Raw genomic sequence first — 19,626 nt, 5'->3', positions numbered from 1 at the left:
ATTTCACATATAGAATCATATAATTTGTTTTCATAGCATATTATAGGTTTATACAGGTTCAATCTATAGGGAATATCCAGAGAAACATGTTTGAAATATTACTGTGTTTAATACAGCAATTAGAAAAATTAAACAGGAAACTGAAAGAACATTTATATGAGGCTCTCCATCTGGACATTCATTTAAGTATATGACACCAGAAGCACAGAGAAGGAGCCATGTAAACACCTTCCTTCTAATAAAAGTGAAATTTGAATACTATCTCATGCTGAAAGTAGTAACATTTGTCATTTACTGAGCACCGACTATTAATGCTCCAGGCACTTCACAAACAGAATCACATATAATTATATTGAAAATAAGTATGTTATGTATCCTAGATATAAGAAATTGGATTTTAGATGAGAAATTTGCTCAGCCAAGGAATAAGTAAGTGACACTTCCCATATTTAAGCTGATATAGATTTATATAGATATTGGTATAGACAATCCACAAATGTGGACACACTTAGTTGTCCTTAAAATATTATTTATCAATGTTAAATTGGAAAAATGTATAGGAAAACAGGTGAGAGATAGGAAATTAGTTTACTCTGTAATAATAATTAAAATCTTGATATATTTTAAACTGTAATTCTATATGCATATCCAAAGATCTATCTTAAATTTCTTTTTAAAAGGCATTGCATGCTTTTTTTCATTGTAGCATTTTATACAGTTTAATATTAAGTAATAAAATATTAGATATTTTCCTTCCTATATTTTCAATATAAAGGTCACAATTAATGATTCAAGGAATAAATTTTGTGAGAAAATTCATTTACATGGAAAGACATTTTAAATATAGAAAGCCATATCTTGTTACATTTGTTCACAGAACCACATCAGGAAAGTTCAACTCTCATGTGGTTATAACATAAGTGAGTGGAAAGTTTCCAACTTTGTCATTTGATTTAAATAAACCAAGTTACTATATATTTCTTCTGAAACCTAGGACCTTTAACACACAGAATTTTCTACTCAAATTAATCTAATAGAAGACTTACCAGCATTTAAAGTTGATTCTCCCCAAATAAGTGTATAAATATAATACCATTTGGATGGAATGAAAGGCATTTATTTTTGTTGGTGCAGATCCAGCAAATAGGAGATGGCTCGTGAGCCAGAAGTTCTTGGGATTCTGGCACCAGTCTGTTCCAGGTGCCAACAGCTGGTTCAGTGGCTTCTGATTCCCCAGCTTCCTGATGGTGGTAAAATAGAAGATTCCCCCTGGCCAGTTATGAAAACTGGTTCCTGTAGCCTAGTTTGGAAAATTACTCCTGATGGCCCGACTAAGGAGTTCTCCCAAACCTCTTACATCAATTATGTAAAAACCTAATTTCCTATATCAAGGTTCTTTTTGTTTAAAATGGTTGGGTTGCTTTCATTAAATGCCCTTAAATCAAGTGTTACACACTATTCTGATTGTTTCATGGAAGGAGAAGTAGATAAGTTAGTCTCTAAATCGAAGTGGAAGAATGAAAGACTACCTAATAATAAGCAAGAAAATTATGGAAAAGAAAATCTCTTGGGATAACTTTCTCTAGCAGATATTGGTTTGGAAATAAACACAGTAGTGGAGCAGAATAAAGAATTCAGAATGCAGATTCCAGGATATATGAGGCTTCATCACATGGCAAAGGTGGTACAGTTGACATCTGAACAATTTGGGGGCTAGAGGCACCAGCCTTCCATGCAGTCGAAAATACTGTGTCTAACTTGTGACTCTCCAAAAACTTAACTACTGAACGCCTACTATAGACCAGAGGCCTTCTCAATAACATAAACAGTTGATTAACACAGTTTGGATATGTATTATATACTATATGATCACAATACAAGCTAAGAGTAAAGAAAATGTCAAGAAAATCATATGAAAGAGAAAATACATTTGCAGTACTATACTGTATTTATCAGAAAAAAAATGTATAAGTGCACACATAGTTTAAGGGCCAACTGTATTTCAATTTACTGGAAAGAGTACAGTTCACTTAATAGATGCTGATTTCTCAACTGGCTGCTCTTATTTTGAAAAACTTAATCCCCCAGGGGGACTGAAATATCAGCTAGTACACTATGCTACTTTTATACCCCCTCCTCCTTTTTCACTAAGATAAATGTCACAGGCATTCTCTCACTCTGTATGCCTCAAGTTATTTTATTTTATTATTTTTAAAAGATTTTATTTATTTATTTATTGAAGATTTTTATTTATTTATTAGAGACACAGAAAGAGAGAGAGAGAGAGAAGCAGAGACACAGGCAGAGGGAGAAGCAGGCTCCATGCAGGGAGCCTGACATGGGACTCCATCCAGGGTCTCCAGGATCAGGCCCTGGGCTGAAGGTGGGGCTAAACCGCTAAGCCACCGGGGCTGCCCTAAGATTTTATTTATTTAGTCATAAGAGACACAGAGAAGAGAGAGGCAGAGACATAGGCAGAAACATAGGCAGAGGGAGAAGCAAGCTACCTGCAGGGAGCCAGGTGTAGGACTCAATCCCAGGACCCCAGAATCACGCCCCGAGCCAAAGGCAAGTTGCTCAACTACTGAGCCACCCAGGGGCCCCTGTATGCTTCAATTTATATAAATTTTTAAAATTTGCTCAAAACAGTATGTTATCAATTTTTAAGGCAAAAAAATTAAAACAATATTGTTATAATTTTATAATTAATATAATTTTATAACTACATAATTCAAAATTCTAAACTTCTTAACAGTACTTAACTCTTATAATATTAATCTGAGTGAATTATTTCCTCACCAACTCTAGGGACTTCAAGTATAGAGACAAAAATAATTGCTTGGATTTTCTTCAAATTTCAGTAATAAAGTGAGAGAATTTCAAATATTCTTATCAGGAGGACTACCAGATTCATAAGGCACCCTACTCTCAGTGCACAAAAGATGTAATTTACAGATTGTTTGACTTCAGATGAAAGATTCATAGCAGACATCATTTTAACAATAACAACAACTTTCTAAAAAAAGAAGCAGCTTTACAGAAACAGAGAAGAGGCAAGTATTTGAGAAATATAGGTATTCTGGTCCAAATCTTCTTTTCCTCCAAAGAAAAAAAGAGAGAGAGAGAGAGAGAGAAACTCATTCAAACTAGCTCACCTAAGAAGAAGGGAATTGTAAGAATATCGCAGCCATTTATGGGGATCAGATCAGAAAAACGAATACAGCTGGGTGTTACCGGGCCTGGCAATGGAAAGTCCAAAACTAAGATCACCTCTCTCTTTCAATCCTCCTCAATTCCTCAACTCATCTTTCTAATCATCCATCGTGGACAAGAGTCCACTGGCTGTCATCTCCTATTGTGGGTCATTGAACATTACCCTTCCACTGACAACAGTCTCATTCTCTGTTTTGAAAGGAAAGGCTTCATTAAGTCCAACAACTCTGTAAAAGCCACACAGCACACACATCATTGGCCAGTAAGCAAAAGCAACAAGCTACTTCTGAATTTAGTGCCTGTTCTTGACCCACATGACTGTATCCAGGAATCTGAATGATACAGAGTTTTATCCATTTCACAGGGGTATGGACAGGACATGATAAAGAATGAATCTCTGGTCCATAGATAAGTGCCTGAAGTAGAGGAAGTTCTAAATCTTTATTGAAAAGTTATGAGAGAAAAAAAAAAAAAAGAAGTTATGAGAGAATTAAGGAAATTATCTCATTAACTGAAATGAGGGTAGAATTTTGCTTCAATTTTATCTCACTGACTTTCTCATTAGTGACTCAGTAGTTCACTAATTGTACTAAAAATCCAGTTGTCTTCTGAGATTGTATATCAGTCTATTAAATCTAAATAAAAGGAGATCAACCAATGAGAAAAACATGTAAATCCTAGAGATTCTTCACACAGTTCCAAGAAATACTCTACAGTGTGTCATTCTAGTGACATGATTTTTATAGAATCTTACTACATTGATATGGTATGTTTCTTCCTCACGTCTTTGATGTGGATGTTTCTCCACTTTCTGTATCCTCCCTAAAAAGATACAATGACCTAGAAGTTACAACTTTAATAGTTTAGAAAGGTTCTTATAGGAAATGAAATAACACAATGAATTATTACACACTTTCTTCTAATTATACTGAATACTATAACTTCTTATTCAAAGTAGGTGCTAATCTTCTGATGATCTCACTTATCAAAGTAATGTGATATCCGTACCATATGAATTCAAAGTAGTAATAAACGCAGTCTTAAAGGCCAGAATTTCAAGTGGTCTTGCCATTATGCTATTTTTCTGAAAGTTAGGCATGATCCTACCTATGGCTAAATTAGAACAAAAAATGACAGATGCCTGGGTGGCTCAGTGGTTGAGTACCTGCCTTCCACTCAGGGCATGATCCTGGTGTTCCGGGATCGAGTCCTACATTGCGCTTCCTTCAAGGAGCCTACTTCTCCCTCTACCTATGTCTCTGCTTCTCTATATATATTTAAATAAATCTTAAAAAAAAAAAGAAAAAGAAAAATCTTTAAAAAAAAAATGGAGTATTGTTCCTAAACAAAGGGTGAGAGTTAGTCTTCAGCATGGATCATGACCAAAAAATGAGGCACCTAGTAAATGAAATTCCAAGGCAGATACTGTTCTTGTACTTCTTAGGATGTCTTTATAAAGCAGAGCATATTAAAAATGAAGAATGGGAATTACTAATACAGAAAAACAGTAAAAGAGCTTAAAAGAAAGGAAAATATGACACACAGTGTGATAAAACATAACTTATTTTAATTAATTGGATACACAGGAAGTCTTATAAAGCCACAAGACATTGAAAAATTACTTCTCATGATTAAAAAGGGAAGTGGTCTTTCTGGATTATTTCAATGTGGAGCACTAGAAAACAACAAAGAAATTTCTGTTCAGTGGTAAATGTCTAAAGAAAAATCATTCCTTTCTTCTGAGCGAAAAATAAATACAAGAGGGGTATAATTCCATATAATAGCCGATATTTTTACCAGTTGGACTATTTCAATGTCTGCAGTGAACTTAGATCCATTCTTTATATTTATAACGGCAAAAAATTACAAGGCCATATTAACAACTTATTTTTATAAAATAATAACTTCTGGAATGTTTGCCCTTCCTATTCTTATTTCACAGCTATCTCCAAAGTTACTGTAAGATACCCTGTAATATATAAAGAAAATAATAAAACAGCAATGTAATCCAGGTAATCAGGTAACAGCTATTGAAATTCTTAAAACTTGTGACTCATATTTGGCAGGAATAATATCTCTTTACATTGGATTTTTTTTAAGCAAACAGTGAATATTTTGGTAAAGTAGATTCTCCTCTTCTTATAATTCAATGAAATATCCCATAATTTTCAGTTTGATCTTTACTTTTCCACATGTATTTACAGATATATTTTTAACTGGGTCACAACTGATACTCTGTGATATAGGAAAATAAAGCATGTTCTCATTTTGTCCTATTAAATTCCCATTTTATTCTTTCCTGTAAATGTTGTAGTCTAATGCCCTTTTAATCAATTTATCCTTAGTTCTTCTCATTGTGGGTTCTTTTTCTCCTTCTCTCAGAACTATTAACCACAATATTTCCCTAAGGATATAGCAGTATCTTTCTACAGGAAGCCACACTCCTTCATTTATTTCATGTGGGAGCTTGATGGCTTCGTTCAAGTTTTCCTCCAATTCAATAGACTTTATTTTCTCAATAAAACTCTATCTTTTATATGTAAATATGACACTACTGACTGACCAATGACCTAAGAATTAAAATAATAACTAACATGTATTAAGCAATTACTATTTGCTATGGCACTCTGAAAATGCACTCTGAAAATCACATGCACTTTCTCTTTTATTCTTCAAAACCACTCTTTCACATAAGTGTTACTGTTCACTCCACTTTTGCTTTTAAAATGGATAAATTGAGATAATGACAGATTTAGTTATTTATCCAAGATCAAACAGCAAATAAGCAAAAGAGACTGATGGGAGGCAGCCTGAGTCCAGAGGCCGTCATTAGTAGGGCATGATCACCTACGACATGTGTTCAGATTGATGTGGTGAAAAAAGGCCCTCTAATTTTCCAAGTATACATCACATACATTGCTGTTTAAGTCTGAAACCCTAAGCAATTAGATATCATAGAATTATTCCATATTAAAATGAAATGCCCTAAGAGAGCTACCACTCTTTAAAATCTTAGCAAAAATAACCTTATTGGAATATTTCCAGCTGAAGGAGGCAAGTTTTACCAGTCACCAGAACAGATCCGGGCTATTTCTTTGGAAGGAGAAATCAAGGTTATTTTCTATGTTGGAAGACTGCAGTCAGAATAAAAAGCTTCAAATCTTCAAGAATTTCAAGACAGAGAGACCTAGACAAACTATGTCCCTCACAAATTATACATAAGCATCTAATCTAGCATATAATGAGACAGGGTAGATGCCTTTTGTTTTTAAACTATTTAAGTCTCTTCATCAAAGGTATCAAATACTGTTAATAAAAAAATACAAAAATTATGAGGTGGGGGATATCTGTGCTTTAATAAATAAACAGTTTTTATTGAAGGTAGCAGTTGAAATGAAATTCGTTTTTAAAATTACCAGTTTAGCAATAATGCAAAGGAAGAATTTCTCATTTGGACATTCGGGGATGGTATCTAGTTAAATATAAACCAGAAAAGTACATTCTAAATGGGATTTTCATCTAATGTGCAATATTTTTACCTTGTTTTAGTACTGAGTATCCTATCTTTCCTGCTTCCATTAAAAGGCAAGTTGGATACTCATAGATCTTTCTGGTGGCACCACACACAGATGTCATTTCAATATACCATACGCCTACTGCTAGAAATATAAAGTTTTCATAGGCATGAAATTGTGCTTACCATTTTATACTCCTATTAACTACACAAATATGGTAAGGAGATAAAGGATCGTTGGTGAAGCAACGAATAAATGATCTTCAAGTAATTGTTAGTTATGGGGCCACAGGAAAATCACTACTTGGGGCTCAGCTTTCTCTCTAAAATGAAGTTGGACTAACTTTCTCACAATGTGACACCTTAAGGTAAGCCCACCATGTTGTGGAAACACTTGTCCGAAGCAGAAAGAAAGGTCACACAAAAAAACCCTCCATGTGTTAAAGGAATCCATTAGAACTAGTTCCCCTGGAAGACTACTCATACCCACGTACTCAAGACTTCTCGAAACTCATACTCATAAGGACTGGGCATGGGTTAATAACAAAAGATAGTTTCTTTTAGAGAAAAAAAAAAATTCATTACCGTGGCCAAAGGAGGTAAATGAAACAAGTGATAAATTACCACTACTGGGAAGGACCACAGTAAATGGGGGGAAAACACATGGAAGGCACAGGAATAATCAGAATGAGCTAACAGTGGCGTCACGTGTCTCCAGTATTATTCACAGTAGCAAGTACCTCAAAGTGTTCTTGGGAATCAAGTGGGATAAAAGTCATTCTCTGGCTAAACCGTTCAATCAAGAAGTTCGAACAAACCTTCGCCCGCTCTGTTTAAACTAAACTGTTAGGCTGAAATCACAAATGTCAATATATTAACTAACATATCATATCAGGGGCTCTAATCCTCCTGTTGTCATTTAAATTGTCACAAACACACTTCCCATTTTAAGAAAGAGCAGCCTTTCAAAATTCATAAATTGAGGGATCCCTGGGTGGCGCAGCGGTTTGGCGCCTGCCTTTGGCCCAGGGCGCGATCCTGGAGACCCGGGATCGAATCCCACATCGGGCTCCCGGTGCATGGAGCCTGCTTCTCCCTCTGCCTGTGTCTCTGCCTCTCTCTCTCTCTCTGTGTGTGACTATCATGAATAAATAAATAAAATCTTTAAAAAAAAAAATTCACAAATTGAAAATATACACTGGGCAAGAGAAGCAACATCGCCCTAAAAGCTGCTGGCAAGCTATGAGAGCCTGTTCAGTAAGCTCAGAGTTTCACTCCGGTTTCCTGGCTGCGTGTCTCGCTGTGGACCACGGCAGCACTCCTGCCACCCAAGTGAGGGCTTCTTCCCAGTTGCAAAACTGAACCCTTTTAGCATCATCGCAAAGTTCACAAATGCACGTTGGAAACACAGAAAGAACCGGGTACAGCCGCCTTCACGTCCATGTGGTCCCTAAATCAAACGTATCCCACCGCTCTGACGGTTCCTAGTTCTCACGAGCGAGCAGAACCCTGCGGCGGGAGGAGGCCGCGCGGGGTAGCGTGTCCCGGAGCGGATCCAGGCGCATCCTGGCCCCTCACCCTCTCCCCGCAGGGCCGGCAGGTGCGGCGGCCCCAGGCCCCAGGCCCCAGGCCCCGGAGACGTGCGCGTCACGGTGCAGCACGCGCGTGGCTCTCAGACGCGTCCCACGGGGGCTGCGGGGGGCGGAGGCGCCGGTGGCCGCGGCTCTGCAAGGCTCCGAGCCCTGGGACGCTGGCTGCCAGCGCGTCCCGGCCGCACTGCCCCCCTCCCCGCCCCCGGGCCGCCGCGGGAACTGGGGCGGCCCCCGCAGCCCGCCCCCTCCCCCCCCCGCCGCAGCGGCCCGCGCGCGCCGACACCCACCTGGGGGCGCTGGGCCGCGGCGCCCGCCCGCCCGCACCGACGCGCGGGGCAGCATCTCGGCGGCCGGAGCCCGGGCGCGGACGGCGCCGCCTCAGCTCCTTCCTGGGCGAGCTCCGGGCGGCCACCGCCCCTCGCCAGGGCTGCCCCGGCGCCTCGTGGCCGCCCGCTCCGGAAGCGCAGCGCCCGGGGACTCGGGCCACGGGGCCGCCGCCCGGCCTCGCTCGGAGCCGCGAGGAAGTGAAACTGCCCGGGGCTCGCGCTGGCCTCGCCTCGCAGGCTGCCCTGGGTGCCCCCCCGACCCCGACCCCGCCCCCGCACCCCGCACCCCGGGTCCTCTGCCCCGCGCAGCTTTTCGCGCGGGGAACCTCCGAGCCACAGTACCTGTGACTTCAGGTGTCCTAGGACGGCCCCGCTCCCGCTTCCGAAAAGACACTCGCCGGGCAAGGGGAGGGAGAAACGTGCAATCCGGTTGTGCAAAGACAGAAGTAGCTACAGATACAGTTAAATTCTTTTAAATAATTTCATGTTGCTCAGACTTTGTAGGCTAGAAGCACAACTTGTAAAGCGATTTAAAATCCCGTGTAAAGTTTATTTCCTTCTCCTGCTCCAGGTCAGAACTGGGTCCAGTAAAAAAAAAAAAAAAAAAAAAAAAAAAACAAGAATTGGTTGTGGATTGAAATAGGTTCTCCAGATAAGAGTACTCTGTTTGCTTCTTTGGAGATGGAAATCCTCAGGCTGTTCCCGGAGCCTTAATATAAATGTCCCCTTTTCTCTCAAGGATCTCTGAATTAGTCATTTACCTTTGGAAATTGAAAATGTTTCTGGAGATGAGATTGAAGATTTGGTAATAATTCATGGGTTAAATGTCCCTCTCCCTCTTTTAGAAAAGAAATCTAGGGGCACCTGGGTGGCTCAGTTTGGTTAAGCGTCTGCCTTTTGCTCAGGTCAAGTGGTCTTGGGGTCCTGGGATGGAACCCCTTGAGTTGGGCTTCTGCTCCGCCAGGAGTCTGCTTCTCCCTCTCCCTCTGTGTGCTTTCTCTCTCTCTCTCTCTCTCTCTCTCTCTCTCTCTCTCTCAAATAAATAAAAAATCTTTTAAAAAAAGAAAGAAAAGAAATCTTTAAAAAAAAAAAAGAGAGAGAGAGAGAACTGTGTAGCAACTGTTTATCCCATGCAAAGTCTTTTTTAGTATCCAAAATGATGACTTTTTCACATAACTCAATTTGTTTTTATGGTTTATACCATAATGAAGAAACCTTGGAGAAATATGTGAAATGACAGCAATTTTGAAACTATCACAGTTGTAGTTTGCTGCTTTCCAGTATTTCCTTCAATGTTATTATTAACATTGAGTTGATTTTCTGTATTTGAATTAACAGGAGATTTTATCTAATTTTTGTACTGATATATTGAGAAGTGTGTTGTCTTCTATAAATACCTGTTTGCTAAGAGATCTCAGTACAATAAGGTAAAGACAAGGGGTTTGGTTTGCAGGAGACCTATAAACCTGTGGTAAATATTTTCAAAAATTCACTTCTTAGGAATGTATAAGTCTTTTTAAAACAACCCACTGGGGAGAAAATGTCCTAACTGATGCATTTGCATATATATGTATGTGAGTGTGTGCATGTGTGTGTGTATGTGTGTGTGTATAGATAGATTTTTCACAAAAGATGTTTCAACCATGGTTTCGAAGAGGAAGGGACATAAAAATGGTCCCAATTAAGTGTCCAAATCTTCAAAGACATTTCAGTTTGTTCCATAGAAATACACAATGTTCACTCCCTTTATGCACACAAAAATTTGTGAGTAAGGATAGTCTTCAGGTAGCAAATTGTATCTGTCATATGTATGGAGCAACTTTCCTGGAGGAAGAGCCTTGGACTGAAAATCAGAAGGCTACGGTTACCATCTTGACTCTCCTCTCTGTTTTCTGGGCAACCAGTGCAATTCTGAGTATTTCTGAGCCTTGGACAGTCACTAAATGAGGAAATTTAACTAATTACAATTAAATCTCTCCCAGCTATACAATTTTATGATCCTGTCATCTCTAATATACATTGAATAAAACTTAAAATACACAGGAAAATTAAGTACATTTTCAGATCGTCGCTTAGACATCTGTGTCAATATAATCCTGGTAGATGGAAAAATGAAAGCAAAAATGTGTCTAAAATTTGGGGCTGATCTTTAAAAACTGTTTAATAGGGCTTCATGCTAAAAAATACCAAGAAATCATCCTCTAAAGTTCAAAAATTCTTCCAGCTTTGTTTTTGTTTTAGGCACTGAATGAAAATATAACTTCTTCAAAGTTATGAGGTAACATTTAGCTCCTTTATCTGTTTATTCTTGTGTTTCCCTACTGTTGCTGTTAACAGCTACCTTATTTTGTTGTGTATTTTATGTGCCAAACACTATGTAAGTATTTCGCAATGTTCATGTCCTTTGGTTCTCAAAATAATGTGGCTTTAACCATATTTTATAAATGAGGAATCTGGGGTTTAAAAGTTTTGAGTAACAGAGGTGAAATTCAATCCTAGATCTGTTTCCATAGCCTGTCCTCTTAATTACAACCCTCTCCTTCCTTTTAAGGTCATGTAAAGTCATTGCTAAGGATTACATGGACATCATGGGCAAGGTTATACCTATATCCATACCCAAAAGTTGCTTTTGTTTTCCTACCAACTTTCCTACAGGAAATAATCTCATGGAAATAAACATCTATATCTTTAAGAATAGTCATGAACTACACTCATAAATCATTATAATGTTGGCACTCTTTGGTTGAGGATATGTAGACATTGTTTTCAGAAAGACAGGAAAATTGTAGAGATCACAGACACACACAAATGCTGTGGCCTAAGTCTTATGTGTATTCTAACTGCCCGTGCATTTATGAAAAGATATTTTAGAAATGTTTTCACTCATTTGGTCTTGTTTCTCAGTGTCAAGCACATCTTTAGTCACAGTTGACTTTATTTTCCTGTGCTTTCTCCCTTTAGGAAATGATACTGTCTGAAATGCTGGGTTATCTCTTGTTCCACATTTGTTCTCAGGGAAGAGGCACTTAGTAATTCTCACACTGAGATGCTTTTGCAGGCAGAATGCCACCAGCAGCATGTAATCACATATTTCTGATTTTACCAGTGTTACAAAATGACAAAAAAATGCTAGCCACAGTTGGTTTCTTGTTTCTCAATATATCAAACTCCTGGATCCATTGACTTCTTCCCTTGTATTCTTTTTCTAGCAGCACATTGAGGCCCTCAATATCATTACCCCACTCAGTGGAGATTATAAGAGCCTCATGCTGACTCTGTGTTCCAATAAATGGACATGGTTCCAATAAATGGACATGCTGTTGCCCTGTTGTAGTTGCTATGGCTGATTCCTTATGCCCTTTGCAGACTGGATGTTTTTGCTAATATTGTTGGCTTCATTTCTACTTTTAGATTCTGAATCCTTTTAAAAAACAAAACTTTTTTTCCCCCTAAAGCAGTAACCTGTTGTAAAAGTGAAATAGTATTTTGCTTCTTCATGGTCATATATTAACAGACAATTTTCCTTTTGAAGAACATGTCCAGATCTTTAGACACTGAATTATATGTTATTTTCTTTTTTTTTTAATTTTTATTTATTTATTTATGATAGTCACAGAGACAGAGAGAGAGAGAGAGAGGCAGAGACACAGGCAGAGGGAGAAGCAGGCTCCATGCACCGGGAGCCCGACGTGGGATTCGATCCCGGGTCTCCAGGATCGCGCCCTGGGCCAAAGGCAGGAGCCAAACTGCTGCGCCACCCAGAGATCCCTATATGTTATTTTCATAGGATGTTAAGACACTTCCCATTTGCTAGCTCAGAACTGGATGAAATATTCAGAAGGTTTAAAGGAATTTCCTAGTCAATAGAACATTTTTTGTTGTTACTGAGAGGCTTTCCTCATTTTTTACTTTCCCCACACTTAATTATTTAATATTAATCTAATTGTGTAATGGTCTCTCTAAAGATGTCCACATTTTAATTCCCAGAACCTGTTTATATATTACCTTACATTAAAAGGAAGATGAGGATCTTGGGATGGGAAGAGTGTCCTGAATTATCCAGGTGGGCCCAGTATAATCACAAGGGTACTTATAAGATGAAAGCAGAAAAATCAGAGAAGAGACATAGTGAGGAAACAGAGATTGGAGCAATGTGCTTTGAATATCAATAAGGAGACACAAATGAAGAAATGCAGGCAGCTTCCAAAAGATGGAGAAGGCAAAGGAATGGTTCCCTGCAGAGCCTGCAGAAGGAACTAGCCCTGCTGACACTTGGCTTTTACCCAGGTAAGATTAATTTTGAACTTCTCACTTCCAAATTGTAAGATAATAAATTTGTGTTATTTTAAGCCTCTAGGCCTGTGGTAATTTGTTATAGCAACAATAGGAAACTAACATACCAAGTTGTGGTGATAAGTTGAGTGTTTGGGGGAAATTCATTAATAAAAAATGTATATTTGTCTAAATAATATATTTATATTTTATTCATATAGAATATTCATAGCAGAAAACACATTTGTTTGAAGTACACATGGAACATTCTCCAGGATAGATCACATGTTAGGCCACAGAACAATTATTAATAAACTTAAGAATATTGAAATCATATCATGCATCTTTTATAACCATAACTAATTTCTAATGAAATTAGAAATCAATTAGAAGAAAAAACTGGAAAAAAACCCGCAAACATCAAGGTTAAGCAACATGCTACTAAACAACTAAAAGGACAAGAAAGAAATTAAAGAGAAAATTAAAAATACCTGGAGACAAATGAAAATGGAAACACAATGATTCAAAATCTTTAGGATGCAGCAAAAGCAATTCTAAGAGGGAATTTTATAGCAATATTGTCCTATCACAAGAAATAGGAAAAATCTTAAAACAATATAACTTTACATCTGAAGGAACCAGTAAAAGAAAAGCAAAGCTGAAAGTTAATAGAAGGAAGGAAATAATAAAGAACACAGAGGAAATAAAGGAATTAGAGACTAAAACAATAGAAAAGATCAGTGAAACTAAGGATTGGTTCTTTGAAAATATAAACAAAATTTATGAACCTTTGAATAGTCTCATCACGATGAAGAGAGAAAGGAATCAAGTAAATAAAATCATAAATGAGAGAGGAGTTAACTGATACTGTACAATTTTTTAAAAAATATGAGTAACTATAGAGAAATTATGCCAACATATTGGACAATCTAGAAGAAATGGATAAATTCCTAGAAACATACAATCTTTCAAGACTGACTCAGAAAGAAATTGAACATCTGAACAGACTGATTATTAGTAACAAAATTGAATTGAAATTTAAAAGTGCCCAAAAAACAAAAGTCCAGCACCAAATGGATTCACTGATGAATGCTACCAAACATTAAAGAAGAGTTAGTATCTATCCTTCTCAAACTACTCCAAAAAATAGAAGAGGAAGGAAAGCTTACAAATTCTTCTATGAGGACAGCATTAGCTTAATATTAAAACCAGACAAAGACACTACAAAAAAAAAAAAAAAGGAAAAAGAAAAAGGAGATTTCAGGCCAATATCACTGGTGAACATAGATGCAAACATCCTCAATAAAATTTTTGCAAACTGAATTCAGTAATATGTTAAAAGGATCACTCACTGCAATCAAGAATTTATTCCAGGGGTGCAAAGATGGTTCAATATCCACAATCAATTAACGTGATAACAACATTAACAAAATAAAGTATAAAATCACATGATCATGTCAACAGATACAGAAAAGATATTTGGCAAAATTCAACGTCCATTTTTTGACGTCCATTTATGATAAAAATTCTCAACAAAGTGGGTTTAGAGGGAACATATCCCAACATAATAAAAGCTATATATGACAAACCAATAGCTAACATCATAGTTACTCGTGAAAAGCTGAAAGTTTTTCTTCTAAAATCAGGAATAAGACAAGGATTTCTACTCGCACCACTTTTTTTCAATACAGTACTAGGACTAGCCACAGCAATCAGAAAAGAAAAAGACAAAAAGTCAAACTGTTACTATTTGCAGATGACAATAACTGTAGACAGAAAACTCGAAAGATTCCACACACACACACACACACACACACATAAAAAAAAACTATTAAAACTAATAAAGAGATTCAGTAAAGTTATGGGATACAAAAGTAATATATGGAAATTTGTTGCATTTCTATACACTAATAATGAACTAACAGAGAAATTAGGAAAACAATCCCATTTAAAACTGAATTTAAAAAGAATAAAATGCCTAGGAATAAACTTAACTAAGGATATGAAAGACTTATACTCCAAAAAATTGATGAAAGAAATTGAAGGAGACACAAATAAATGTAAATATATACCATGCTCATGGATTAAAAGAATATTTTTAAAATGTCCATACAATCTAAAACAATCCACAGATTTAATGCAATCCCTATCAAAATACCAACAACATTTTTCACGGAACTAGGACAAATAACTCTAAATTATATGGAACAATGAAAGACTCCAAAGAGTCAAAGCAATCTCACGAAAGAACAAAGCTGGAGGTATCATAATCCCAGATTGTAAACTATACTACAGAGTTGTAGTAATAAAAACAGTATGGTATTGGTACAAAAATAGATACTTAGATCAAAGGCACAGAATAGAGGGTCTGAAAATAACCTTAGGCTATTTTGGTCAATTACTTTATAATGAAAGAAGCAAGAATATATAATGGGGAAGAGTCTCTTCAATAAATGGTGCTGGGGAAACTGGACAGCTACATGCAGAAGAATGAAATTCTTTTCTATAGCTTACACAAAAATAAACTCAAAAATTATGTGTTTATTTATTTGAGACCTAAATGTGAGGCCTGAAACCATAACCCTTCTAAAGAAAACACAGGTTTTTATCTCCTGGACATTGAATTTAGCAATATTTTTCTGGCTATGTCTCCCCAGTCAAGGAAAACAAAAGCAAAAATAAACTATTGGGACTACACCAAACTAAAAAGCTTCTTCTATACAATGAAGAAAATCAACAAAACAAAAAGGCAACCTACTGAATAGGAGAGGATATTTGCAAATGTTATATTGATATGGGGTTAATATCTGAATTATATAAAAAGCTCCAAACAATCCAATTGAAACATGTGCAAAGGATCTGAATAGGCATTTTTCCATAGAAGATACAGAGATGGGCAAAAACTCAGAAAAAGATGCTCATCACTAATCATCAGGGAAATGCAAATCAACCACAAGATACCACCTTGCCACAGTCAGAATGGTTAGTATAAAAAAGACAAGAAATAATTAATGTTGATAAAGATGTGGAGAAAAGGGGACACTTGTGCACTGATAGTGGGAATGTCACTTGGTCCAGCCACTATGGGAAACATTATGGAGGCTCCTCAAAAATTAAAAATAGAATTACTATGTGACCCACTAATTTCACTTCTGGATATTTACTTGAAGAAAGCAAAAACACTAATTCAACAAGATATATTTACTCCTATTTTTCTGGCAGTATTCTTGACAATAGCTAAGATCTGAAAGCAATCTAAGTCTCAATCCATAGATGAACAGATAAAGAAGATATGAGGTATAAATAAATATATATAGAGAGATAAATATAGATATAGATATAAATGGAATCTTACTTAACCATGATAAAGAACAAAATCTTACTATTTGCTACAATATGGATGAACCTGTAGGATATTGTGCTAAGTGAACTAAGTCAGACAGCAAAAGACAATATGTTTCATCTATATGTGGAATCTAAAAACCAAGCAAACAACAATAAAAACAACAACAAAAACTCAGAAATAAATTAATACATGCAGAGAATAAACTGGTGATTGCCAGAGGGGTGAGGAATAATAGGTGAAATAGATGAAGGGGGTTAAGAAGTACAAGAGGGGTTAATAAATCAAGGGGCACCTAGGTAACTCAATCAGGTAAATGTCCAACTCTTGATTTCAGCTCAAGTCATGATCTCACAGTCCTGGGATTAAGCCCTAAATCGGGCTCCAAATGGAGCCTGCTTAAGATTCTCTCTCTCTGCCCCTCTTCCCATGTTCTTTCTCTTCCTCTCTCTCTCTCTCTCTCTCTTTCTCTCCCCCCCCCCAAAAAAATAACATTAATAAGTCAAGGGGATAAAAAGTACAGCATAGGAAATATAGTCAATAATATTGCTATAGCCCTTTTTTTTGGTGAAAGATAGTAACTAAACTTATAGTAGTTTTACTGTACCTCATCATATCTTTAATTGTTAAATCACTATGCTGTGCAGCTGGAACTAAAATTGTATGTGAACTATACCTCAATAAAAATAAATAAAAGACATGGAATGAACAATAATGAAAAGACATATTCAGTTCCTTTCAGCCTGAATTTACTAAGTCCATATGGAATAGTATTTCTTGTCAATTGGTGGTTGTGGTAGCCACTTGATATTCCTTCCTGCAGGGCTGTTTGAATTATGTACTTGCTCCTGTTCTCTAGTGATTGAGTAGATGTGCTGAATCTTCTTTTCTATTCTGTTGAGGATACTTGTGGAACTGAGTTTCCTGCTTATACTGTAGCTGATTCTGCTCCCCTTCCATACTCCTGCTTGTGCTAACAAGAGAAGGGGAGTTTATTGTAAGGGAGCCTGCTCAGTATATCACCCAAAACTATAAAATGTTTGAATGTTAAGAAATCTAAAATTCTCCATTTTTCTTTTTGTTTGTTTGGTTGTCTTTGTGGCCTCTGGTAATTTACTTCCATTTCTACCCTATATATATGGATTAGGTTAGGGTTTCAGCCCCACTCCCTACACAATTTGTATTGATGTTTTCCTTAGCACCTAACTCCCCACGGGTCTCTCAGTATCTGAATCAGTTAGCTTCATTCCTCATTCCTCCTTTCATAAAAGGAGATATTAGTCCTCATGTTTTCGTTATTCATTTATTAATTCTTTCAAAAAAGAGTTTGTAAGTACCTACCGTCTGCAAGACACAGCTGAACACTGAATATACAATGATGAAAGTTTCAGACCTTTCCAGACATTTTGCTTCAATTTTTTGTGGAGAATTGTGTAAGATAAAGTAGTATTAAATGGTTCTGTAGTAATTGAAAAACACCTCTGGACCATCAGATGGATCAAGAAATTCTTCTAAGTAATGTGATTATTGAGACAGTTTCCATTGTAAATAAATCATACTTAAAAAATTGAAATTGGGAGCATTAGGAACAAGAAGACAATAACAGGAAGTGGTTGGAGAAAAATTTCAACAGAAAGAGAAGCAAAGATAATGTTTCTAGCCAGTGGTGTAACTAGTTATCACTGTGCTTAGGGTAGGTTCTGAGAATTGTGCCCCCTTGACACAATCCAATAATTGTAAGAGAATATAGAAATTATTTTCCACATATACCACATCATTTCATAGGGTAGTGAGTAGCCTGGTAACAGTTTAGAAGAGAAGAAAATGAGAACATTTATGTGAAGCAAGTGAAGTAAGCTTTCTTCTGAAGTCTAGGTCATCTTGGAGTATGACACAAAAAGCAAGTCATTGTAGTCAGTGTCTGAAACACTCATTCAGAGAAGAAAAAGCAGTTAGCATAGTTGACTCTATAAAGAGCCAAAAAGAAAAAAGTGAATAAGAACAGAAAGTGGCACTTTACGGTGAAAATTCTTACCAAAAATTAAGTTTTCATTCTCCAAGAGCAAATAACAGTGTTTGCAACATGAAACCAATACCAAAAGAATAATATCTCCTGCAGATATTCTGAGAATTATTTTTGCTCTTTTCCTTTGGTAGTTTAGAGTTCATTCCCTACCTTCTGAGAGAGCAGCTGTGTAGTATCAATTCCTCTTTTTAAGAGGACACATATGAAGGACCTCTGCTGCCTTAGTGAGCTATGAGTTTTTAGGGTAGGGGTTCTCAATGGCCCAGGCTCTACATTCTGTTGCAAGACCTCACATAGAGATCATGCATCTTGAACATTTGAAGAATGCTGGGGGAAATCTCAGGCAATACTTATTGGGATCTGTGATAATTTAATTTATAAGAACTAAATATTTGGTCATTTAGATAACCAATTATATACTTCTCCTATATATTTGGTCTGTGTCCACAGCTCCCAAAGCCCCTGGAATGGGCTGTTGACGGTGATACAAAGTATCTTTTGTTATAATTAGATCATTTTTTTTAATTAGATCGTTTTTTTTGTAAGTGCCTAAGAATGGGGCTATTTTCAGGAGAATCAACCAAGTGATTAGAAAGTTGGAACTTTTAGGGAGGGAAGGAGGAGAGGCTGGAGGAGGAGTTCATTTGTCAATGGCCAATGGTTTAACCAATCTCTCCTATGTAACAAAGCCTCCAGGGCAGCCCCCGTGGCTCAGCAGTTTAGTGCCACCTGCAGCCTGGGGTGTGATCCTGAAGATCCCTGCATGGAGCCTGCTTCTCCCTCTGCCTGTGTCTCTGCCTGTCTCTCTCTCTGTGTGTCCCAATGAATATAAAAAATAAAATAAAATAAAAAGAATAAATAAACAAAGCCTCCGTAAAAACCCCAAAGGACTGAGTTCAGGGAACTTACAGGTTGGTGAACACTTGGAGGTACTGGGAGAGTGGCACACCTAGAAAGAGCTTGGAGGCTCCGTGTCGCTTCCCTCATAACTTCCCTATTCACCTCCTTCATGGCTAGTCTGGGTTTTCATCCTTTTACAATAACTGGTGATCCAATAAGTACAATGCTTCTGAGTTCTGTGGCCACTTTAGGAAATTATTTGAACCAAAGGAGGGGGGGGGTCACAAAAATCTCTAAACCAGTGGATTAGAAGCATAGGTAACAACATGTGTTTGTGACTAGTGTCTTAAGTGGAGGATCCTGAAGTGGAATCTCATGCTATTTCCAGGTAAATAGTGTCAGAATTTAGCTGAATTTGCAGCACCCCGCTGGAGTCTGAAAACTGTTTGTTGTTATAGGGAAACTTCTACTCACACACAGGTTGGAATTGGGTCCAAGAA

At 37.2% G+C, this 19,626-nt stretch overlaps 1 protein-coding gene across 3 annotated transcripts in view; it reads right to left on the bottom strand.

Moving 5' to 3' along the window:
- BANK1 (B cell scaffold protein with ankyrin repeats 1) overlaps positions 1–9,189 on the bottom strand; it is a 281,320-nt gene extending 272,131 nt beyond the window's left edge. For 2 of the 3 annotated variants that reach the window (XM_077882138.1, XM_077882139.1), the window contains exon 1: positions 8,607–8,686. In XM_077882138.1, coding sequence (XP_077738264.1) covers positions 8,607–8,661 — 55 coding nt within the window. In that variant the 5' untranslated portion in view covers positions 8,662–8,686. Of the gene's footprint in view, positions 1–8,606; positions 8,687–8,987 lie in introns of those variants that run through there. The other variant, XM_077882140.1, reaches the window with a different exon arrangement.
- Positions 9,190–19,626: the final 10,437 nt, after the last annotated feature.

The sequence above is a fragment of the Canis aureus genome, chromosome 33 (genome assembly GCF_053574225.1).
Source record: "Canis aureus isolate CA01 chromosome 33, VMU_Caureus_v.1.0, whole genome shotgun sequence".
NCBI classification, from domain to species: Eukaryota; Metazoa; Chordata; class Mammalia; order Carnivora; family Canidae; genus Canis; species Canis aureus.
The sequence above is the reverse complement of the archived record's forward strand: the minus strand, read 5'-3'. Positions and strand labels throughout refer to the sequence as shown.